This window comes from Balaenoptera borealis (assembly GCF_965194805.1).
Source record: "Balaenoptera borealis genome assembly, chromosome: 5".
Lineage (NCBI taxonomy): Eukaryota > Metazoa > Chordata > Mammalia > Artiodactyla > Balaenopteridae > Balaenoptera > Balaenoptera borealis.
Window position 1 is genome coordinate 75,123,741 of NC_138862.1, and position 25,378 is coordinate 75,149,118.

The following is a 25,378-nucleotide window of genomic DNA, read 5'->3' on the forward strand; positions in this document are numbered from 1 at the left end:
TATTGTCTTGATTATTGTAGCTTTGTAGTATAGTCTGAAGCCAGGGAGCCTGATTCCTCCAGCTCCATTTTTCTTTCTCAAGATAGCTTTGGCTATTCGGGGTCTTTTGTGTTCCATACAATTCGTGAAATTTTTTGTTTTAGTTCTGTGAAAAAAGCCATTGGTAGTTTGAAAGGGATTGCATTGAATCTGTAGATTACTTTAGGTAGTATAGTCATTTTCATGATGTTGATTCTTCCAATCCAAAAACATGGTCTATCTCTCCATCTGTTTGTATAGTCTTTAATTTCTTTCATCAGTGTCTTACAGTTTTCTGCATACAGGTCTTTTGTCTCCTTAGGTAGGTTTATTCCTAGGTATTCTATTCTTTTTGTTGCAATGGTAAATGGGAGTGTTTCCTTAATTTCTCCTTCAGATTTTTTATCATTAGTGTATAGGAATGCAAGAGATTTCTGTGCATTAATTTTGTATCCTGCTACATTACCAAATTCATTGTTTAGCTCTAGTAGTTTTCTGGTGGCATCTTTAGGATTCTCTATGTATAGTACCATGTCATCTGCAAACAGTGACAGTTTTACTTCTTTTCCGATTTTGATTCTTTTTATTTCTTTTACTTCTCTGATTTCTGTGGCTAAAACATCCAAAACTATGTGGAATAATAGTGGCGAGAGTGGACATCCTTATCTTCTTCCTGATCTTAGAGGAAATGATTTCAGTTTTTCACCAGTGAGAACTGTGGGTTTGTCATATATGGCCTTTATTATGTTGAGGTAAGTTCCCTCTCTGCCTACTTTCTTGAGAGTTTTTATCATAAATGGGTGTTGAATTTTGTCAAATGCTTTTTCTGCATCTATTGAGATTATCATATGGTTTTTATCCTTCAGTTTGTTAATATGGTGTATCACATTGATTGATTTGCGTATATTGAAGAATCCTTGCATTCCTGGGATAAACCCCACTTGATCATGGTGTATGATCCTTTTAATGTGCTGTTGGATTCTGTTTGCTAGTATTGTGTTGAGGATTTTTGCATCTATATTCATCAGTGATACTGGTCTGTAATTTTCTTTTTTGTATTATCTTTGTCTGGTTTTGGTATCAGAGTGATGGTGGCCTTGTATAATGAGTTTGGAAGTGTCTTTCCCTCTGCTATATTTTGGAAGAGTTTGAGAAGGATAGATGTTAGCTCTTATCTAATTGTTTGATAGAATTCGCCTGTGAAGCCATCTGGTCCTGGGTTTTTGTTTGTTGGAAGATTTTTAATCACAGTTTCAATTTCAGTGCTTGTGATTAGGCTGTTTATATTTTCTATTTCTTCCTGGTTTAGTCTCAGAACATTGTGCTTTTCTAAGAATTTGTCCATTTCTTCTAGGTTGTCCATTTTATTAGCATATAGTTGCTTGTAGTAATCTCTCATGATCCTTTGTATTTCTGCAGTGTCAGTTGTTACTTCTCCTTTTTCATTTCTAATTCTATTGATCTGAGTCTTCTTCCTTTTTTTCTTGATGACTTTGGCTAATGGTTTGTCAGTTTGGTTTATCTTTTCAAAGACCCAGCTTTTAGTTTTATTGATCTTTGCTCTCATTTCTTCCATTTCTTTTTCATTTATTTCTGATCTGATCTTTATGGTTTCTTTCCTTCTGCCAACTTTGGGGGGTTTCCTGTTCTTCTTTCTCTAATTGCTTTAGGTGTAAGGTTAAGTTGTTTAATTGAGATGTTTCTTGTTTCTTGAGGTAAGATTGTATTGCTATAAACTTCCCTCTTAGAACTGCTTTTGCTACATCCCATAGGTTTTGGGTCATTATGTTTTCATTGTCATTTATTTTTAGGTATTGTTTGATGTTCTCTTTGATTTCTTCAGTGATCTCTTGGTTATTTATTAATGTATTGTTTAGCCTCCATGTGTTTGTATTTTTTACAGATTTTTCCTGTAATTGATATCTCGGCTCATACCATTGTGGTCCAAAAAGATACTTGATACTATTTCAATTTCCTTAAATTTACCAGGGCTTGATTTGTGACCCAAGATACGATCTATCCTGGGCAATGTTCCATGAGCACTTGAGAAGAAGTGTATTCTGTTGTTTTTGGATGGAATGTCTTATAAATATCAATTAAGTCCATCTTGTTGAATGTGTCATTTAAAGCCTGTGTTTCCTTATTTATTTTCATTTTGGATGATCTGTCCATTGGTGAAAGTGGGGTGTTAAAGTCCCCTACTATGATTGTGTTACTGTCGATTTCCCATTTTATGGCTGTTAGCATTTGTCTTATGTATTGAAGTACTCCTATGTTGGGTGCATAAATATTTACAATTGTTATATCTTCTTCTTGGATTGATCCCTTGATCATTATGTAGTGTCCTTCTTCGTCTCTTGTAATAGTCCTTATTTTAAAGTCTATTTTGTCTGATATGAGAACTGCTACTCCAGATTTCTTTTGATTTCCACTTGCATGGAATATCTTTTTCTATCCCCTCACTTTCAGTCTGTATGTGTCCCTAGGTCTGAAGTGGGTCTCTTGTAGACAGCATATATACTGGTCTTGTTTTTGTATCCTTTCAGCCAGTCTATGACTTTTGGTTGGAGCATTTAATCCATTTACATTTAAGGTAATTATCCATATGTATGTTCTTATTACCATTTTCTTAATTGTTTTGGGTTTGTACTCTGTAATGGCCTATATGGGAAAAGAATCTACAAAAGAGTGGATATATGTTTACATATAACTGATTCACTTTGCTCTACACCTTAAACTTACACAACATTGTAAATCAACTATACTCCAATAAAAATTTAAGAGAAAAGAATGACAACTGATCATATAGGCTCTTTTAAATCTGCTTTGCTGGAACTTTTCAAAAGGAATATCAGATTGAACTTTTAAAAGGCCTTTCAAGCCAGGAAAGTCAAATAATGACTTGCCATCAGACATTGACTGCAAAACGTACAGATTTGGGTAAATTCCTCTCTTCTTGAGGTCCCCAAACTATCTTGAGGTTCCTGCACCTGCCAGGGACTGACCTTCCTTACTCACCTGGTAAGACTTCTGGAAACCCTGTAGGCATGGTACTAGGTAAATATTTCCAAGAGTCATTTTTGGCTCCATAAAGTCAATCTTAGTGCTTTAAAGCTGTCTGGTCATACCTAGTCAATGCATGCCTCTGTCAAATATGACATTTCAGTCAAAGCCTTGATAATATAAGCAATGTTTCCAATTGTGTCCTGTTATAAGGAGAACAGATTCTTATTGAACTCATGCAAGTAACTATATTGCCATGAAAATGAGAATACTCACTAAGAGTTTCCAAATTCTGGAGGGATCAGGTAGGGAGAAAAAGAGAAATGTTCTATCTTTGTTTACAAAGTTATCATTTATCAAATTGCTGCAAGTCATAGATAGCTTGAGAGAAAAGTTTTCCTTAAATCTGGAAAAGCAAAACATAAAAGAACCAGCAATGTTTTAAACAAAAATTATAATCATCCTGATCAGTTCATTCAGTCCTGTGGAATTAATTCTTGATCTTTTGTTAGCAGTTTTATGAAGCCATCTGTTTCTTCATTAGAGTTCTGTAAATTCTTACCCAATTCAGTAGTATGGTCTGAGAGTTTATCAGAAAACTGCACTCTAGAGAAAGTATCAGAGGCCTTTCTATGAATCTCTGTAAGGATGAAACATATTTGTAAAAGCATCAAAGTAAAACAATAACTGTCTATAAATGACAAAAGAGTTAAAATGTAAAATAGATAGCTAGTGGGAAGCAAACACATAGCACAGGGAGATCAGCTCGGTGATTTGTGATCACCTAGAGGGGTGGGATACAGAGGGTGTGAGGGAAACACAAGAGGGAGTGGATATGAGGGTATATATATACATATAGCTGATTCACTTTGTTATACAGCAGAAACTAACACACCATTGTAAAGCAATTATACTCCAATAAAGATGTTAAAAAGAAAAATGCATGGTTAAAGTGCTGATTACAGTGCAATTGACAAGGAAATTATTTCTGTGACATACACCATTTTAAGATAATAACTAGGGTTATGATTGATAACATTATGGCAGGACAAGCAGAATTCCAGAAATTTCATAGTTTCTATAACACTTATAAACATATACCTATACAGACACAACATAAAGCAGGCTTAGTATTACTTCTTTTTTTGACAATGCCTCCCGTGTGATTTAACATGTCAAATAAGTGTAATTAGTTTAACATCTCCTTTTTTATAAGGAGAGAGGACAAATCTCTGAGATATTTCAGGGGCCTTCTGAAACATCTCATATCTCAAAGTTAGATCTAAGTTAAAAAGACTTCATTTAGAATTTGATTTTGGGAAGTTTGTCAAAAATATCAAATTTTTGTTTTTAAACACTTGGTCAAATAGGATCATAAGTCACTGTGAAATAATGCTTAGTTATTCATTTAAACAAAATAAGAATTAAATACTTCATAGGTAAATATAAATGTTATATAGTTGTAAATAGTCTTAGCTACAAAATATAGAATCTTTGTTTTTCTAGACAGATTACATTAAGGTAAAGAAATCTTTGTTTACAATTTCTCATTAAGACCAGACCATTAATCTCAAAACACTTTGTCCTTTTAACAGAAAACCAAATTTTGTACCAGCTTACTTTTTATATTAAAATTTATTCATTCTAACCTTAGCCAGTCCTGATGGCACATAAAATTCCTCTCTAAAGACTCTTTTTTTCCACAAATTTTCTACAGCTTTCTATGTCTGTTTTAATTTCCCCCTTTTCTTCTTTCACATTTAGAAGTAACCAGCTTTAGGACAAAATTACTTTCTTTTCCCTTAACAAAATGTATTTCAATTTTTTGTATCTTTAAAAATTTTTTTCCTTGAATACGAAAATGTTTTCCTTATTAATGTTAATAGTTTAAATTACGTATATTAACTAGAATTTTTAAGCTTTAGAAACCTTAATTTTTAGTAAAAACTAAGAAATAAGCAATTATGAACTGTCTTTTCCAGTAGTATTCTGTAGATTGGCAAACTTATAATTACTTTTTATAATTTTTAAAAACTTGTGCTTTCTTATAGAAAATATTTCAGTGTGGTACCAAAAATATTTACTAATAGTCCCAAATATCTTTTGTTTCTCTGTAAAAGGAAGCCTATATTCAGTAATTAATGTTTCAGTACCTTATTTTGTTTGGAAATGATTTAGATATTTAATAAATTTCCATCATTTAACTTAATCTAGCAAAACTCTAAAGTTTCGAAAAAGGTTTGGGGGAACTATTTTGAGATAGACACATCATAAAACATAACTATTCTTAAAGAGTTCACCTAAAAACTCCTATTCATTTACATTTATTTAATGTACGTATGAAAGTATCATACTGAATTATTTTTATTGCTGACAAATTTTGTAACAGATATAACAAACTTATTTGACTTTTAGTAAACCTAGGTACAATAAAAGTATTATACTTAATGTTGATGACTAAAGGCATGTCTGCATTAATTAAATCAATGAACTTTAACTTTAATACTGAATATTTCCCAGCTCTCTTGAACCTGAAATTCATTTGGGTTACCACTATATTTCTGAGAATTTATTTTATTTAAGAGCTTAATTTTTTTAAGCCAATTAAATAGAGCTCTTTTACAAATTAATTTTGGTAATACCATCCAAAAGTAGAAGCATACTACATCTATAAGGTACATACATGGGCATACATACATCCAGATAGGCACAGACAGAGTCTCATAGTTTTAGTTTTAAAGCTTTAGTCATGAATCAGGTACAATAAAAAAAACTCACTAGTTTATAAATAACAGTTGGAATAAATTACATCTGCTTGCTCAGATGGCTAAAGTCTTTTATTATGTGTGGAGAAGACATCAGCTTTGCATTTGCCTTTGGCAAGCAATTTTAAGGAGGTTATTTGGGCAAGAGAGTCCTTCTAGCAATTTGAATTAAAAGGCCTCTTCTTTTTTTTTTTTTTTCAGTCTTAGGAATTGGAGATGTCTAGATGAGGTAAAACATTTATATTTCAAAGGTACAGGGAGAGAAATACAAGCTCCTCCTAGAAGGACTTTTGTCCCCTTAGGGTCAGAATTTTTAAAAAAAAATTTTTTTTTCAAAAAATGTTTTTTTCAAAATGGCCATAATAATCATAGACCTTTTCATCAGGCCCCTGGAATTGTTGTTGCCTTCTGTGGGGATCAATCTTGCTGTTATAAAAAGAAAGCTCAGAAAGAGATGGATGGCAAGGAGGAGAGCATTGCAGTGGACATTCAGAGGAACAGGAAGGAGTAGAGGGAGAGAGAGAGAGAGAGGGTGTAAGAGTAAAAGAGACAGAGAGACAAAGAGGGAGAGAGCTCTCAGAAGCCTCAGAGGAATTTCCAGTTCTGCAATCCTTTGAGATAATTGTGAGTTAGTTTCTCTGAGGGAAGCGATAGTGGATTCATTATTATGTTTTTCTGTGTCCTCAAAAATACCAGTTGAGATACGCTTCTATTCTTGCCTTACATCCTTTTTTTAATTGACTGCCCAGACAAACTAATTTAGGAATTTCAAAGGAGCCCCATGTTGGCCAATTTTATTGTAAATCATCCCAGGTAATTGTAGCCCAGCAAGACAAATACTTGCAGGACTAAGGCCCATAGTTCTTATACATAAAACCAGCAGAAGTTTTATGAAGAAGGAGGCGGTCCTTAGAGAGTGAACTTCTCATATTCCAAAAGTAATTATTTACCAGGAAAAAAAAAAGAAAAGTAAAACAAAATCCAAAGAACAGAAGCCAGTAGCCCAAACAAAACAGGAAGTGAAATCCTGAAGGCCACTTGAACAAAACAGAGAAGATGGGGAGTGAGATCTTGGAGGACAGTAGCTGGTAACAGAGGACACCCTGTCTCCTACCAAGGTGGGAGGTTTCAGTACAGAGGACTTCCAACCAAATTCTGGGACCACTAAGGAGACAATAGAGCTGGACTCTTGCAGGTACCTTACTCAGATCCAAGACGATGTATCCATCTGCAATGTATCCATCCCCCAAAAAAGAAATTTCTTTTTTCTTTCTCCTAATCAGTATTAGGAAAATACTGATTTCCTAATACCTCTTTGGAACTTCGCAATGGGTTACATTTTCTTTTTAAGGCAAGCTCAGAAGTACTACATGTTGTGGAATGAACTCCTACATAAGAGTCAGTGACTCCCCTGGAGGTCCAGTGGTTAAGACTCCTTGCTTCCACTGCAGGAGGCACGGGTGTGATTTCTACAGGGAACTAAGATCCTGCTTGCTGTGTGGCAAAAAGGAAAAAAAGGGGTGGGGGATAAGTCATAGAATTGGCCTCAACTTGAAGTGACCACTGCAATGCTTTTAAATTTCAAGAGATGAGGTGCTTATAGCAAGGTTGGAAGAAGATAAGCAAGGTCACTCACTTCATTCAATGTAAGAGTTAGTCTGGCATTTTCAGGTTCAGAAAGTGCAGGTCCACAGGAAATAAAAAATGCCCAGGTTTGCTTCTCTATTTTTCTGTCCAGGTCAAACCCAAGTCTTCTGTATACATTCCATTCTTTGAAATCCACTCGAGTTATTTTAAATCCTACTCTTTTAGAGTTCAAGGACTGGTCTGGTTAATTCTCTTGGTAAAGGGGAGGTAAAGAGGAGACTTGAGGTGTTAAAATGTCTAGATTTGCCAGGCAAACAATTTGGATTATCTGCATTACAAAGCAATTATTTAAAGTGGTAGGTCTTCTGGTGCATTTAAGTATTTTATAGATCATTAACTGCTTGAGAGAGCTGGGAAACAGACTGAAGTGGAAATAGCTGTTTCTAGGTAAATACACTTCTTTCCCAGAAAGGAAAATAGACTCTTAGAGATTCTAAAGTTTCCTTAAAGGGAAAAGAAGTTCCTAGTTACAGAAAAATCTCAGGAAAAACATACTGTGGAAATGAGGTACAGAGCTACACCCAACCAAAATTTGTCACACCCAGCTATGGGCCAGACCTCGGACCAGGTCATGCACATTATGCATTTAATTCTTCAAGCATCCATGAAATGTGTATCATCATCCCCACTTCCTGGATAAAGAAAATTAGGTTCAGAGAGTTGCAATGATTTTTTTTCAATTTGGTTTGGAGCTGAGATTTGAACTCACAAAGGAGCCCATGTTCTTTCCATACTGGACAACACCAAGCTAAAAACGGAGAGAAGTTGATGAGGTCACCCACAGTGACCACTTCACAGTGACACATTTTCCCTCCCTTTCTTTTTTTTAAAAAATTTATTTATTAGTTTATTTATTTATTTTTGACTGCATTGGGTCTTTGTTGCTGCATGCAGGCTTCTCATTGCAGTGGCTTCTCTTGTTGCAGAGCAAGGGCTCTAGGCACACGAGCTTCAGTAGTTGTGGCACAGGGGCTCAGCAGTTGTGGCTCACAGGCTTAGTTGCTCCATGGCAGCTAATGTGGGATCTTCCCAGACCAGGGATCAAACCCACGTCCCCTGCATTGGCAGGTGTATTCTTAACCATTGCCCCACCAGGGAAGTCCCTCCCTCCCTTTCTTTGCCGTCTTTTCCCCCTTAAAAAGTTGGATGAATTTCTTTTTTTTAATTAAAAAAATTTTAAATTATATACTTTTTAAAGGTTACTTTTCATTTATAGTTATTAAAATATGCATGATTTTACAGAGTCTTTAACAGAGTGGTAAACAAGAGAAAAGTCAGTGATACTACCTTATTCTAAGAAAAATGTCTCACTGTGGCATCTTTATTTAGCCTGTAGATTTCTACTTTACATTATACAGAATTATGAGTTAAAAGACCCCAGAGGTAAAGGCGATGACAGGAATGGAGCAAATATATCCAAGCACCTTCAATTTAGCCATGCTACAGACTGTAATAAGATGAATTCCAGCCTTTAATACTCGCCTAGACTAAAGCATGCAGTTGGTGCTTTGGATTAACACTGGCCTGTGGGAGCTGGGGAGTTTCAATGTTCCAATTTGCTTTTCCCTTTTTAGGGATTACAGTCTAGAGGTCTGTTTGCTTTCACACTGGGCCAAAGGGTGACAGCTTGATTTTGGGAATCAGATTTTCTGTTGCTAGGAGATCAGAGATTCTGAGCAACTGGATGCTATTTGTTACAGAGTCTAGAATTCAAGGTGATATTTATTTATTTATTAACATTTTATTTATTTATTTATTTAATTTTATTTTTGGCTGTGCCGTGTGTTAGTTGCAGCATGCAGGATCTTCGTTGAGGAATACAGGATCTTTCCTTGCAGTGTATGAGCTCTTCGCTGCAGAGCACAAGTTTCTCTCTAGTTGTGGCATGCTGGTTTTCACTCTCTAGTTGTGGCACGTGGGCTCCAGGGCGCGTGGGCTCTGTAGATTTGCAGCACGTGGCTCTCTCGTTGAGGCGTGCAAGCTCAGTATTTGTGACGTGGGCTTAGTTGCCCCGTGGCATGTGGGATCTTAGTTCCCCAACCAGGGATTGAACCCATGTCCCCTGTATTGGAAGGCAGATTCTTTACCATTGGAACACCAGGGAAGTCTCTCAAGGTGATTTTTATACATGAGTCACAAACACCGTGGGGACGACTTGTTGAAACAAAGAAGAAGGAGCCAAGATATAGCGTGGGAAAACCTGACCTCAGGTCTCTGTTCCCTCCTGCTCCCCATACCAGACTGGCTTGGGCAATTCTAAGCCTTGTTGATGAAGAGTTTTCTCATCTGCAAAATGGATACCATAGTTTTGACTTTGAAGAATTGTGAGCCTAAAATAGGAAAACTGACACAAAAAGTGTTTATAAACTGCGAAGCAATCATTTGAAAATTAGTAGTTAATATTATTTTGCTTCATTTAAGAGGACCAAGAGGAGCTTATCTTCCTTATTGTTCTTACTTGGTGGCCTGAGGTCTCTGGTCCTGATGCCATTTTTATAATTTGTGTTCCTATTTACCTACAAATTATGTGTTTTCTTACCAAGTTTTTCATTGAAACTTTGTTCTTTGGCAATTCTAGTTCAGGCTGGATATAAAAGTGGCAGTCCAGGCAAATTGTATTGTTGAACAGAATGTAGAATAGAGCAGAGGGTAAGATGGGACTCTGGAAGGGCTGGGGGATGAGGGCATCAAATCCCTGCTCTAATGTTTACCAACCGTGACTTAGTTTCCTCACTTGTAGAATGGGGATGGTAATGAACAGTAACTACCTCATAGGGTTTTAAAACTTTAAATGAAAGAATACACATGTGGCATTATGTGCCTAGAACATAATAAGTGCTAAACAAATATTAACTGTTTTTATTACCGTTATTATTAGAAGCTCAAAATTGTTCTCATAACAGAGACCACATGACCTTTTGATGTGGTCAAAGGCAAAGCTGTATAATGCTGAGCTATGTCAAGGTGTGTTCTAGGGAGTTGTTGGCACATTCCACAGTATCTAGAACATGTCCACAAGTTCAGTGGCTTAGTCATTGGAAATATAGCCATCTTTGGTCATTCTTAGGCTTTGAAGGTAACTCCATGCAAATTTGATTTGATTTAATTTAGTCATCTTTTCAAAAAATATGGTAATAGCCAATTTTACTGGTTTTTAAAATTAATTCATTAACTTCCAAATTTCTACTAAGGTTTTTATCCCCTTCCCCTCCTCCCTCTCCCACCCCTCCTTTCCTCTCTTTTTCTTTTCTTTCCATATCCTCCTTCACTTTCCCTCCTTCCCTCTCCCTTTCCCTCCCCTCCCTACTTCCTTTGCTTTGCTTTCCCCTCTCCTCTCCCTTTTCTCACTGCTCTCTCTCTCTCCCTCTCCCTCTCTCTCTCTCAGAATCTGTGCCAGGCCTGGCTGGAGCACAGACATCCATCAAACATGATCCCTACCCACAGTCCAAGAGGAGTGATAAGGTGAGGGGGCAAAGGGCAATGCCATGAGGTAGAATGTGGTGAGAATCTCAAATACCCTGATGGTTTTGAGGACAGATCACCCAGAGAAATTAGGGAGGTTCCCATGACATGAACTTTGAGCCAGACCCTGAAGGATGGTTAAGATCTAGCCCCATGAGGTTGGCTTTTTCTCTCACCACAGTGTGTCAGCTTGGACTTTTCTCCCTCTTTCTTAGCTCTATAGTTCTTCCAGGCTGCTTTGTAGCAATTTGAATCTAAAGCATCACCTGCCACTGGAACCCAAAGGTCTAGGAGGAGCTTCAAGCTGTGACAAGACTCCCAATGGATTCATCTGAGGTTAACCCAACCTGGACCCTGGAGTCTCCTCAAACGTCCATTGATGAAAATTCCCAGGCAATTCCAGTTGCCTCTCAACCTATGTCTGAAGTGTTAATAAAGAACCTCAGTAACCTGACGCCCAACCCTAGTATCAAACTGCCATTCATTCTACCAGAATGTCTGCCTCAACCAACTGGGCGGTTACTTGGTGAAACCATACCCTATAGGAGAGGGGTGAGGACCGTGTTAACTGATCGGAGAGATAAGATGGAACAATCAGTTTTTCAATTGATTCAATCTATTAAAAAACGCTGCGGCAAAGGAGTTCCTTGGTCTGACTCTCAAAGAGAACCATGGCAGAATGATGTTGAGACTCAGTCAAGAGGGCAAAGATTTAGAAGTAGCTGTCGTTTTTGCCGGTTTCATAGAGATCCTTCTGAGGATAATTATGAGAATTATTACAACAATAAGTATTACAGTAATTATGACATGGAGTCGAAGGAGCCATAAACATTATTCTTGTACTATTTTTTCTTCCTGGTAATTTTAGGATCATTGTGAAGCTTGGGAAGGATTGTGTACCAATATTTTGATCACTTGTATTACAAGTTCTATGATGTCCTTTTTTCTTGCATCTCTTTTCTACCTTAATACAGTAACTTATAAGGAATCTATGTAGCTTGCATTTGAATGACTTGAATATATTTTAGTTCCACTTTGTGAAACAAATTAACTTGTGTGGAAGGAAAGGGAAGAAAACGTTGGGTGGCTTGACCACAGCATTGTTAGAAAAGCGTGTTGAATTGTAATAAAAATTTTTGATGTGCTGTTTCAATTTTCAGTAGCAAATAAATGTGTTTATAGAGGATTTTATTAAAATTTGAGACTTATTTGAGTACCTTTAAAAAAATTCTTGTTATTTTAGACTTGTTTTTGCTGGCTATGTATTAACTGAATAATACTTATCCCTATCATATTCCTAGGGTGTAAATATCTGGCATTCTATATTTTGTGATTTGTCCTGTTGGGAAGGAAGTTTATACATTTGGGTAAGGTTAGAAAACAAGGGCACAGATATTTGCACCTATTAACCTCTTGGAAGAAGTTATCAGTTGGTCTTGGTTGGAGGGAATTGAAAGAATGATAGTGGTATATAATACTAAGGGAAGATGTAGCCCCAATGGTGTTTTAGTTCAGTTATTTTCTTTCATAACCTAAGTGTACACAGACCTGGATTTCTTTGTGGGATAAAAGAGATACATAAAACTCATCTTCTGCCCTCCAACTATCTTTTGTTCGCTTTAAAAATATATTAAAGAATTGGGTACATGGGACTTCCCTGGAGGTCCAGCGCTTAGGACTCCTGCTCTTTCACTGCCCAGGGCCTGGGTTCGATCCCTGATTGGGGAACTAAGATCCCACAAGCTGCGTGGTGTGGCCAAAAAAAAGAGAATCCAGTTGCAAAGCAACTAGAGACCTGGTGGTATTCAGAATGAAGCAGAAATAGCCCAAACCTGGACAACTGTGCAAACAAATGGCAAAGAAGTTCAACAGTGATGTAAAAAGGGATATTAAATATTAATATCCACCAAAGTAGGTCTTCAGAGGTTGTCCTACTTAGAACTACTCAAACCATCATGGTCTACAGCATGGGTGAATGTGGGTGGTCTTGAGGTTTTGTTAAACTTGCAAGCTGTTCCTAGAGGCAAGGCCGTCTTGACTGCTGTATGCATTTGAAAATCATTGACTAGTGAAAAACTTATTTGTTGTAATCGTGTTAAATTTATTAAAAAAAAAAGATCTAGCCCCATGAAGACTTAAAGAGAGGAGAGAAGGATGCGCATTCCAGGCTGAGGAAGCAGCAGGAGCAAAGGCATGGAGGTGGGCCTCTCCTGAGGAGAATCAATGTAAGAGATTAGCTACAACTACTAATCCTTCTCACTACCTTTTGCAGAGTCAGCTCAGACACTCTTCATGGCAAAAGTGGGTATGGTGGAGACAATCCCTGGTTCTGACCTACCTTCCCACGCATCAAATTGTTTCCCAGGCTTGACTTCCCTGGCCATTCTTCCTTGCTCCCAAGGTTTACCAGACATCCGAGTGGAATTTATGTGTGGCATTTACCCATTCAGATAGTAAACTATTATTATCACATCAGTCTCTAAGGGACCATTGTGGTACCTGTTACTCAATCCAGCGCTGCTCCCTCTAGTTTTATTCTGTGTTGGAGTCATCAGTGAACTGCAAAGGGAAGCAGCTTCAATTAGGGTCATGCATGAAGATACCTTCCTCAATGCTACCTGTGCTAACATCTTGACAATTACCCTTGGACATGCTCAGTTCATATTTTCAGTATTTTTCCCATCCATTCATCAGACTTTCACTGAGCAGATCAAAATTCCCCATGTGGATGGGATATAAGGGACAGTAAAACATGGTCCTTACCTTCAAGATAGTCTAGAAGAAGTAAGAGAATGCAAGGCAGAAGGTAATTGGGAACACAAGGGAAGGACAGTGACAATCTTTCAGAATTAGTATAGTGACAGTCCCCCAAACCACACCCCCCCAACCCAAGAGGGTGTTAAAGAGGTTGTTCTGGAAGAGGTGGAATTGTTAAGCCTCAAAACATGGGAATGGTTCTGTTGACCTGGTCTCCTAACCCTTGAGAGCTACAGAAACACTTTGGAATGCTTGCTTTTTTTTTTTTTCCCCTGTGAAATTTGTATCTGGCCGTAGCCCCATGGTTGGAGGGTAATAGGGAAAACTAGCTCTTACCTGAGCATCTGCCTCATGACTCTTGAGCGTTGTTGTGTGTGCCAGTATTCACATCCTGATTCCTCAGTAAGTGATGGCAAGACTTTTCCCCTCAAGGCTCTAGGTCTACCAGATTTCAAAGGCATAGGACTCTGTCAAGAATGTTTAACTCTGTAAACATACAGAATTATATTAAAATGATGTTTTTCAGGTTGAATTTTAGACTGATGACCTCTCTGAACTTCACGGGGGTTTCGGTGTTTGTTTCCTCAGGATGAATTCCAAACTTACTCTTGGAAAAAGGTAGTGTGGATCTGCCTGTCAGCATTGAACAGTGCATTTCAGCTCATTCCTGACCACCCTCTCATCACAGATGAGGAATATATCATAAATAGAGCCATAAGAAAGCCAGACCTAAAGGTAAGTACACTTATGGCTCCTGCAGGTGCTAAAGAAATTTAATCATTTTCCCCTCCAAGTACAAGATTAAATTTATATATAGCCAAAACTTTAGAATAACAATAAATGGAATATAACCTTTAAAAATTGTGAATCACTATATTGTACACCTGTAATTATATAATATTGTACAGCTACTATACTTCAATACAAAAAGATTAAATTCAGTTCCTCCACTGTGCCAATCTTCTTTTTTTTCTACTTGTAAGCTCTTTTTTTAATTTCAATTTTATTTTATTTATTTATTTTTTATATAGCAGGTTCTTATTAGTTATCTATTTTATACATATTAGTGTATATATGTCAATCTCAATCTCCCAATTCATCCCACCCCCCCACCCCCACACTCACAACTTTCCCCCCTTGGTATCCATATATTTGCTCTCTACATCTGTGTCTCTATTTCTGCCTTGCAAACCGCTTCATCTGTACCATTTTTCTAGATTCCACATATATGCGTTAATATACAATATTTGTTTTTCTCTTTCTGACTTACTTCACTCTGTATGACAGTCTCTAGATTCATCCACATCTCTACAAATGACCCAATTTCATTCCTTTTTATGGCTGAGTAATATTCCACTGTATACATGTACCACATCTTCTTTATCCATTCTGTCGATGGGCATTTAGGTTGATTCCATGACCTGGCTATTGTAAATAGTGCTGCAATAAACACTGGGGTGCATGTGACTTTTTGAATTATGGTTTTCCCTGGGTATATGCCCAGTAGTGGGATTGCTGGATCATATGGTAATTCTATTTTTAGTTCTTTAAGGAACCTCCATACTGTTCTCCATAGTAGCTGTATCAATTTACATTCCCACCAACAGTGCACGAGGGTTCCCTTTTCTCCACACCCTCTCCAGCATTTGTTGTTTGTAGATTTTCTGATGATGCCCATTCTAACTGGTGTGAGGTGATACCTCATTGTAGTTTTGATTTGCATTTCTCTAATAACCAGTGATGCTGAGCAGCTTTTCATGTGCCTTTTGGCCATCTGTATATATTCTTTGGAGAGATGTCTGTTTAGATCTTCTGCCCATTTTTTGATTGGGTTGTTTGTTTTTTTAATATTGAGCTGCATGAACTGTTTATATATTTTGGAGATTAATCCTTTGTCCATTGATTCATTTGCAAATATTTTCTCCCATTCTGAGGGTTGTCTTTTTGTCTTGTTTATAGTTTCCTTTGTTGTGCAAAAGCTTTTAAATTTCATTAGGTCCAATTTTTTTATTTTTGTTTTTATTTCCATTACTCTAGGAGGTGGGTCAAAAAAGATCTTGCTGTGATTTATGTCAAAGAGTGTTCTTCTTATGTTTTCCTGTAAGAGTTTTATAGTGTCTGGCCTTACATTTAGGTCTTTAATCCATTTTGAGTTTATTTTTGTGTATGGTGTTAGGGAGTGTTCTAATTTCATTCTTTTACATGTAGCTGTCCAGTTTTCCCAGAACCACTTATTGAAGAGAATGTCTTTTCTCTATTGTATATCCGTGCCTCCTTTATCATAGATTAGTTAACCATATATGCGTGGGTTTATCTCTGGGATTCCTGTTCCATTGATCTATATTTCTGTTTTTGTGCCAGTACCATGTTGTCTTCATTACTGTAAGTTTGTAGTATAGTCTGAAGTCAGGGAATCTGATTCCTCCAGCTCTGTTTATTTCCCTTAAGATTGCTTTGGCTATTCGAGGTCTTTTGTGTCTCCGTGTAAATTTTAAGATTTTTTGTTCTAGTTCTGTAAAAAATGCCATTGGTAATTTGATAGGGATTGCATAGAATCTGTAGATTGCTTTGGGTAGTATAGTCATTTTCACAATATTGATTCTTCCAATCCAAGAACATGGTATATCTCTCCATCTGTTTCTGTCATCTTTGATTTCTTTCATCAGTGTCTTATAGTTTTCTGAGTACAGGTCTTTTACCTCCTTAGGTAGGTTTATTCCTAGGTATTTTATTCTTTTTTTTGCAGTGGTGAATGGGATTGTTTCCTTAATTTCTCTTTCTGATCTTTCGTTGTTAGTGTATAGAAATGCAAGAGATTTCTGTGCATTAATTTTGTAGCCTGCAACTTTACCAAATTCATTGATTATCTCTAGCAGTTTTCTGGTGTCATCTTTAGGATTATCTATGTATAGTATCATGTCATCTGTGAACAGTGACAGTTTTACTTCTTCTTTTCCATTTGTATTCCTTTTATTTCTTTTTCTTCTCTGATTGCCATGGCTAGGACTTCCAAAACTATGTGAATAATAGTGGTAAGAATGGACATCCTTGTCTTGTTCCTGATCTTAGAGGAAATGCTTTCAGTTTTTCACCACTGAGAATGACGTTTGCTATGGGTTTGTTGTATATGGCCTTTATTATGTTGAGGCAGTTTCCCTCTATGACTACTTTCTGGAGAGTTTTTTTTATAAATGGGTGTTGAATTTTGTCAAAAGCTTTTTCTGCGTCTATTGAGATGATCATATGTTTTTTATTCTTCAATTTGTTAATATGGTGTATCACATTGATTGATTTGCATATTTTGAAGAATCCTTGCATCCCTGGGATAAATCCCACTTGAACATGGTATATGATCCCTTTTAATGTGCTCTTGGATTCTATTTGCTAGTATTTTGTTGAGGATTTTTGCATCTATATTCATCAGTGATAATGGTCTGTAATTTTCTTTTTTGTATTATCTTTGTCTGGTTTTGGTATCAAGGTGATGGTGGCCTTGTAGAATGAGTTTGAGAGTGTTCCTTCCTCTGCAATTTTTTGGAAGAGTTTTGAGAAGGATGGGTTTTAGCTCTTCTCTAAATGTTTGATAGAATTCAACTGTGGAGCCATCTGGTCCTGGACTTTTGTTTGTTGGAAGATTTTAAATCACAGTTTCAATTTCATTACTTGTGATTGGTCTGTTCATATTTTCTATTTCTTCTAGGTTCAGTCTTGGAAGCTTATACCTTTCTAAGAATTTGTCCATTTCTTCCAGGTTGTCCATTTTTTTGGCATAAAGTTGCTTGTAGTAGTCTCTTATGATGCTTTGTATTTCTGCAGTGTCCATTGTAACTTCTCCCTTTTCATTTCTAATTTTATTGATATGAGTCCTCTCCCTCTTTTTCTTGATGAGTCTGGCTAATGGTTTATCAATTTGGTTTATCTTCTCAAAGAACCAGCTTTTAGTTTTATTGATCTTTGCTATTGTTTTCTTTGTCTCTATTTCATTTATTTCTGCTCTGATCTTTATGATTTCTTTCCTTTTACTAACTTGGGTTTTGTTTGTTCTTCTTTCTTTAGTTCTTTTAGGTGTAAGGTTGGATTGTTTATTTGAGATTTTTCTTGTTTCTTGAGGTAGGATTGTATTGCGATAAACTTCCCTGTTAGAACTGCTTTTGCTGCATCCCATAGGTTTTGGATTGTCATGTTTTCATTGTCACTTTTCTCTAGGTATTGGCAAAGATTTCCTCTTTGATTTCTTCAGTGATCTCTTGGTTATTTAGTAACATATTGTGTAGCCTCCATGTGTTTTTGTTTTTTACATTTTTTTCCCTGTAATTTATTTCTAATCTCATAGCATTGTGGTCAGAAAAAATGCTTGATATGATTTAAATTTTCTTAAATTTACCAAGGCTTGATTTGTGACCCAAGATGTGATCTATCCTGGAGAATGTTCTGTGTGCACTTGAGAAGAAAGTGTAATCTGCTGTTTTTGGGTGGAATGTCCTGTAAATATCAATGAAATCTATCTGGCCTATTGTGTCATTTAAAACTTTTGTTTCCTTATTAATTTTCTGTCTGGATGATCTGTCCATTGGTGTAAGTGAAGTATTAAAGTCCCCCACTATTTTTGTGTTACTGTCAATTTCCTCTTTTATAGCTGTTAGCCTTTTCCTTATGTATTGAGGGGCTCCTATGTTATATATTTATAATTGTTATATGTTCTTCTTGGATTGATCCTCCACTGTGCCAATCTTGAACTGACAGTATAGGACATTATGAAGAACATGGATTTTGGAGCCATACAGAGCTCAATTCAAATTTCAGCTTCATCCCTCAAAACTGTGCAGCCTTGGGTCAATTACTAAACTCTGCTGAGCCTCAATTTTCTCATGTATAAAGTGATGATATTGCCTACCTCTAATATTAATTGATAAAATTCAGTAAATTAAGAAATACAAAGATCAGTATGGTGGCAGGTATATAGTAGATGCTCAGTGCATATTAACTGTTAGTAGCATCATGCCCTATATTATAATCTATGCAACAGGGCTTGTCTTATGGTAAAGGTAACCCCCCCAAAAATATTCTAGTAAGTTTATGTTTGTAAAATGATCTTATCATTCAAATGTATTTGGTTTACTCCTTTCCCATCATATTAAATTAGTATTACTTGGATTATGACTAGTTAACATTCGTACTAAAAACATATTTTATAACACAGACTGCTTTCTCTTCAATCTATATATGTGTAGAAAGCTGTTTAAATTGGTTTTATGAGCTCAAGGTCAATTTTTTAAAACAATAAAAGTCAATTGCTGAGCAGTTTCTCTTCTGTCAATTGTTATCACCCAGTTGTCTTAACTGCCAAAATAAACAAAATCAAAAGAGATGAAGCACCCAACCAACAGATTGCTTAATTTTTTTACATGGCCATTCACCTGAGGGTAGACAAACAAAATTAGCCTATGGACATGGCCTCAGAATATTATTGACCTCCACCATCTTTAATTGCATCAAACAAATAAGTGGACGGACAAATGGAGAAATGTTCAAATAAACAAACAAAATGTGAGGAGAGGGCAGGGGTCTTGAAATGGAAAGTTCTGGCACCCAGGCTTGATATCTTTGTTTACCAGCATACAACATAGGAAGTTTGGTTGGTTACTGTCTCCCTGGGTCTTGAGTTTCTTATTTATAAAATAAGAGTAGTAATGCCTTCTCTGCCTGTTTCTCAGGGCTGTCGTGAAACTAAAATGAAAAGAAGAATAATGTGATCTGTGAGCGGTAATGAGCTATATTCATATAAAGGACTGAAACTTTTATTAAAATTGGAAGATAGGTCACAGGCTTAGCCACAGCAATAATGATGACAATGACAGCAATAACACAATAGCAAAATGATAACCGTTCCGGACCACATAGGGGGAGTTTGGAGACTGCAGCAAATGTAGGCTAAGAGGAGACTCCAAGGGCTATTTTGTAGGATTACACACAAAAGTGAAACCCATGGCTTAACCTGTTAAACAGGATGCTCTTACAACTTGTTCCAACAAGAAATGAAGGGTGGGATGCCTGAGGTTGAAACAATTTCTGGTTCTGAGCAGAAAGATGCAAATCACCCCACAGCTGATCCTTGATTTCCTAATTACTGTTTCTTGGTCTGAAGTTCCAGGCAATGGGCAAATAAACTTCACCCTTTGCAAATATTATGCTTAACATCCACTTATCAGCTTTCAGAGCCTCTGGACGTGAAGAGGGAAGCCGAGAAACTCCAGGCAGAGATGTTTCCTGCTTGGGGAATCTCAAAGATATTTAAAAGGCCTATGATGGAGTCATTCTTCTCACTCTGTGATGAATAGCCTCAGAAATTGTCAGGAGATAATGGGATTTTCCATTTTCTGGCCTGACATAAAACTTATCAGTAACCTCTTTGTTCCTCATTATTGCTGCCTTCATCTGCTGTTTTGTATCTATTATGTTATATAACTTTCTCACAGCCTATTGATCTAGGTTCTCTAACTGAGCAGGGATCTCACATTCTACCATCGTTTGTCTTTTACATTTTTTCTAACTTGAATTTTTGAACTTACAGAATTAATAAAGTAGGCAACCCTCACTTTATACAACTTGAATACTGGAAGTTATGGGATTTTCAGACTGTCTTCTGAGACTAGCTTGACTATTAGATCCTTCAGAGACTAGACTTGGGGGCTAGAGGGGCTCGAGTTCAATTTCCAGCCCTGTTTCTTTCTTTCTTTCTTTATTTTATTTTTTGGCTGTGTTGGGTTTTCTTTGCTGCGCATGGGCTTTCTCTAGTTGCGGCGAGCAGGGGCTACTCTTCGTTGGGGTGAATGGGCTTCTTATTGCAGGGGCTTCTCTTGTTGTGGAGCACGGGCTGTAGGTTTGCGGGCTTCAGTAGTTGCAGCACACAGGCTCAGTAGTAGTGGGGCATGGGCTTAGTTGCTCCGCAGCACAAGGGATCTTTCTGGACCAGGACTCGAACCTGTGTCCCCTGCATTGGAAGGCAGATTCTTAACCACTGCACCAGCAGGGAAGTCCCAGCCCTGTTTCTTAATAGATGTGATCTTGGGCAAGTTACTTAATCAAAATGAACTTAAGCAGCAAAGTGGAAATGAAGATAATATCTGTCCTACCACAGGATGATTAAAAAGACAAGAACCCCGCCCCCCAAGTGCTCAGTAGACAGTAGCTGTGATCACAGTCTAGCTCTATTTGTAAAATTGTAGAGAATACTGGAAAGGAAAGGAAAATGTGAGGCAAAAAATTCGAGACTCCAAGATGGGCCATGACAGCTAACACACCCCAGGCTGGTCATGTTCCCTCACCTTAACTTGTAGCTTGTGAAGGAAGAATTGTTCCCAGTGGCAATTCACTCCAATTTTATACTGAAAGTCAATTGGAAGATAGGATTTATTTTTTTAAATATTATTTTGCAACCAACACATTGAAATAAATCCATTCTGTAAAATAAAAAATACAGTATTTAATACGCTCACTTGGTAACTATGAATGTGTGTATGGGTGCACACATACACATATATATTTTTTCTTCTAGTTTTATTGAGATATAATTGACACACAGCACTGAGCACTGTATAAGTTTAAGGTGTACAGTATAATGATTTGATTTACATACATCATGAAATGACTACCACAGTAAGTTTACATATATATATTTATTGGACAAGGTTAAAAGTCATTTGAAGTAACCCAGGTCTTGGAGCTTAGGGATTTAAACTCTATTTCTATTGTGGTTGCCAAGGGGGCAGGGATGGAGTCAGAGTTTGGGATTAGCAGATGCAAACTAGCATATATAGAATGGATAAACAACAAGGTCCTACTGTATAGTACAGGGAACTAAATTCAGTATCCTGTGATAAACCATAATGGAAAAGAATATTAAAAAGAAAGTATATACAGTATAACTGAATTAATTTGCTGTACAGCAGAAATTAGCACAACATTGTAAATTAACTATATTTCAATTTATAAAAAAGAAAAAAATTCTATTTCTAGTTGACATGTGGTTGTGAAAAGCACTCATTTATTTATTTAATAAAAAATGTGTTGAGCACTTGTTATGTACCAACTATATGCTCTTCCAAGTTTTAGATTTTATCTAATGTTTATACAGACTATAATACTCATAGGTATAGAACATATTCAGAGGAGTTGCAGTGGAACTTAGAAATGATCTGGCCAATTGCCTTAATTTATTCATGGGAAAATTGAGGTGCAGAGAAATTTCATTGAATTTCTCAAGGACACAATGATAAAAGCAGCTGTAAAAGGAAGTCTTGGACACTGTTTCTCAACTTTGGCTGCACATTAGAATTACCTGAGGAAGTTTAAAACTATTTATGCCCAGGCTGTACCCCAGACAAAGGAAATTAGAATCTCTCTGGGAGTGGGACCCAGTCATCAGTATTCTTTAAAACTCCCCAGTTGATTCCAATGGGCAAAATGAGGTTATAACCATTGCTCCATAACAATATGACAGTCTTACCATTTCTCTTTGTACTTAATTAGGTCACCTGTTAACGGAAATTCAGATTTATATGTAAAGTTGCTTAAAGAAATCAAAAATAAGAAGGCATTACGTCATAAGCATTAACCTTTCTTTCCATTGCCAACACCCTCAGATGCTTGCTTCCTAGAGTTCATTTTCTTGCAATAGCCATCTCACGGTCTTCTAGAACCTGCTGCCAGTCTAATCTTTTAGACTGTGTCTTCAGTGTCTCTTCCATAGGTTACTTTGAAAATCCATTGCTTACAAAAGAAAGTTCTAAATACTCATGCTAGCACTTAAGGATGCATCATCTGGTCTTTATTTACCCTTCCAGCCTCATTCTCCATTCTGCTGTCAAATAGTCTCCCCTCACTTACCCCTCCCTCACAACTAAATTGTGTATAATCTCTTTGAAATGCCTTCTTCCCTTCTCACCTGAGCAAAATTCTTCCAATCCTTTAAGGATGCAGCTCCGATTCTTCTTCTCCATGATACCTTCTGTCATCTACCCTCTCTGTATTTCTACAGCATTTCAATACTATAATTTTTACTTTATTATGTTTTCATTTCTTTGACATGTGCATAATTTGACTGTATGGTATAGTTTTCCCTTTCATAACATATTTTCTTCCCTTGTTTGGTTATCAAGTAGTGGAATGCAGAGGCTGAGTTCTACTTATATACTTAACCGTGTAGTAGGCCCATGATACACGTTGCTTGAATGATGACTTCTAATAAAGAATGCCATTTGTGTAGTAGCCAAGGATAGGATTTGTTAGGAAAGGATAAATCTTAAATAAGTATACTAGGGCTCTATCTTTGCTTCTTCCACGAATGCTTCTTTAGTCACTGAACTGCTATGTATTTACTGATCCTCAAACTGGAGATTTCTTAGGACTTTTCTTTTGCAGGTGAGATGCATAAAAGTGCAGAAAATAAGGTATGTTTGGAACAACTTGGAAGGACAGTTTCAGAAAATTGGGTAAGTTGTTTGAGCAATTGCATCTGAAAAGAAAAATATTATTTCAAAAATATTTTGCTCAGTATGTCTCTCTCATTGTTATTATTTTAGCTCTTTGGAAGACTGGCTCAGTTCTGCCAAGATACATGTAAAGTTTGGATCAGGTCTAACAACAGAAGAACAAGAGATTAGGTACCACGTATATTTTTATCTACACCAGCTCAGAACGACTGTCACCAGTTAGTGAAAAAGAGAGCCCAGGAAACGGTTATCTTAACTGTTCAACATCAGAATATGTTGTAATGCTCTATTTAGTATTATTAAATTAAATGCTTTTATATGCATTACCTCCCTTCATGCAACCTCGTGGGGGAGTTAGAACAGACATCCTCATCATCTCAGTATAACAGATGAGAAATCTGAGACTCAGAGAGGTTTAGTGGCCTGAACTAGGTCACACAGACGGAAGTGATAGAGGAAGAAGTGCATCTCTGACTATAGGCTTAGTTATCTTCCTACTCTGTGTAATGTTCCTCAAGGTTACTATAATAATAAGGTTGAACCAGTTTTGGCTGTGATCAGGAAATATGTATTATACTATGACAGCATAGTTAAATAATAATTGTAGAGCAGCAGAAGAATATCATGCAAGACTTGTAGCTCCACAATTCTAAATAATCTACTGGGCAGGGGAGCGAGGTTTGGGAAGGGCATTGGGTTGAATGCCAAGAGTCTGTCACTAATTCACTTGTGGCTTTGAGCAAATGGCTTCTCCTTTTTGGGCTTCAGTTTCCTAACTGTTAAAAAGGGGAGGAGAACTCTGTAAACACCTTGCTGTCCTAAGTTTCTATGATTACTGCATTCCCCTCCACCCCATTTTGGGGCGGAGCTTTGGTGGTTCTTTGAATGGACTCAGAGTGCTGCATCAGCATGACCTGGGTGCTTGTTAGAAATGCAGAATCTCAGATCACATCTCATTTTTATTGAATCAGAATCTTCCCATTCGCAAGACCACAAGGCCGTCTGTATGAACATTAAAGTTTGAGAAGTGCTGCTGTAGTATTTACATTCCGTTAAGCTCTTTGGTCTGAGCATCTATGTAGAAGGCACAGAGAAAGTGTTTAGCATTCCCAACAGCAAAATAACTCACAGAGTGTCATTGCTCTGTGTAATCAAAGAAACACATCTCTGAGTTTTCAATTAAAGGGCGGTATAACTGTGGAGTTATTTTTGAGAGTTCAACACCTTTTCACTCACATTAAAACAAATTCTGCAGCTTCCCAGAACTGAATAGGAGGAGGAAAAGTAGGCCCGGTATTCCTTATCAGTAAAACTGTTCCCCTGTAATGAGCCCTCTGTCCCACATCCATGGAGCCAAGAGTTGGGGAGAGACAGAGTTGAGAGAGTGCTAATCCTGAAACTACTTGAATGGAACAATGACTAAAATTAAATACCCAAATTACCATCAGGGAAATATTTAATTTAATAAATGATCATGTTTATTGGTTTTGCACCTGGAAACCCTCCCCCTCTCCAGTTATTTTGAGAAAGATGGTGATGTTATGTAATAAGGGAGGCATATGTTGATCCCACAAGTGAGAAAGTGAACATGGAATAGACTTTTTTTTGAAAGGGTAAGAAATGAGTTTCATTTTTATTATTAGTAACTGAGTGAGCTGTGATCTCTCCCTATAGGAGGTTAATATGTGGGCCAAATACTATTGATGTTGAAATCACACCCATCTGGAAACTGCTCATCAAGGAGGTAATCAGTATTTTCTCTTGGTGCTGGCTAGAAAATAACAAGGTTAGATTTTAGTCAAATGATCAAGAATGCTACTTGTTAATAGTAACTGTAATTTGGGCTATTTTAAAAGAATGCAAAATGTATTCATATCTCTACTGTTTCTTGTGGTCCATTTTTGCACACACATTTCCTGTTACAGCATAAGATATGATGCTCATGTGTCTATTTATCCTTTAATGACTAGATGAACACAGGGTTTCCTTTCTTTCTTTCTTTCTTAATCCTATACTTTTTATCCTGTCTCATCTTTGTGAAACTAAAATAATAATTAAAACTTAAACAACTCAATCCCTTTCTTATGGGCAACATATACAATTGCATTAGCATCCAAAACTGTAGGAAGAAAACATCTGTTCAGCCTTATTAGTTCTACTGATCTCAATGTGCGTGTGGGAGGGAAAGAAAGATTTGACCGTAATTTACTACATTGAATTTTTTCTGTTTGACTC

The 25,378-nt window shown here is 36.8% G+C and overlaps 1 protein-coding gene, 1 long non-coding RNA gene and 1 pseudogene across 12 annotated transcripts in view; 2 read left to right on the forward strand and 1 right to left on the reverse strand.

The window, feature by feature from the left end:
• ATP13A4 (ATPase 13A4) overlaps window positions 1–25,378 on the forward strand; it is a 139,033-nt gene that overhangs the window by 44,280 nt on the left and 69,375 nt on the right. For all 10 annotated transcript variants that reach the window (XM_082393121.1, XM_082393125.1, XM_082393123.1 and 7 more), the window contains exons 3-6: window positions 14,241–14,387; window positions 23,073–23,143; window positions 23,234–23,314; window positions 24,818–24,887. In XM_082393121.1, coding sequence (XP_082249247.1) covers window positions 14,241–14,387; window positions 23,073–23,143; window positions 23,234–23,314; window positions 24,818–24,887 — 369 coding nt within the window. The remainder of the gene's footprint in view (window positions 1–14,240; window positions 14,388–23,072; window positions 23,144–23,233; window positions 23,315–24,817; window positions 24,888–25,378) is intronic.
• On the reverse strand, window positions 915–24,909 carry LOC309629420. Its single transcript, XR_014245073.1, has 2 exons — window positions 17,799–24,909; window positions 915–1,768 (listed from the first exon to the last, which is right to left on the reverse strand). It is a non-coding gene; the product is annotated as an uncharacterized lncRNA (long non-coding RNA).
• Window positions 9,549–15,975, forward strand: LOC309629363 (developmental pluripotency-associated protein 3 pseudogene; annotated as a pseudogene). Its single transcript, XR_014249485.1, has 2 exons — window positions 9,549–10,895; window positions 11,111–15,975. The product of XR_014249485.1 is annotated as a developmental pluripotency-associated protein 3 pseudogene (transcript).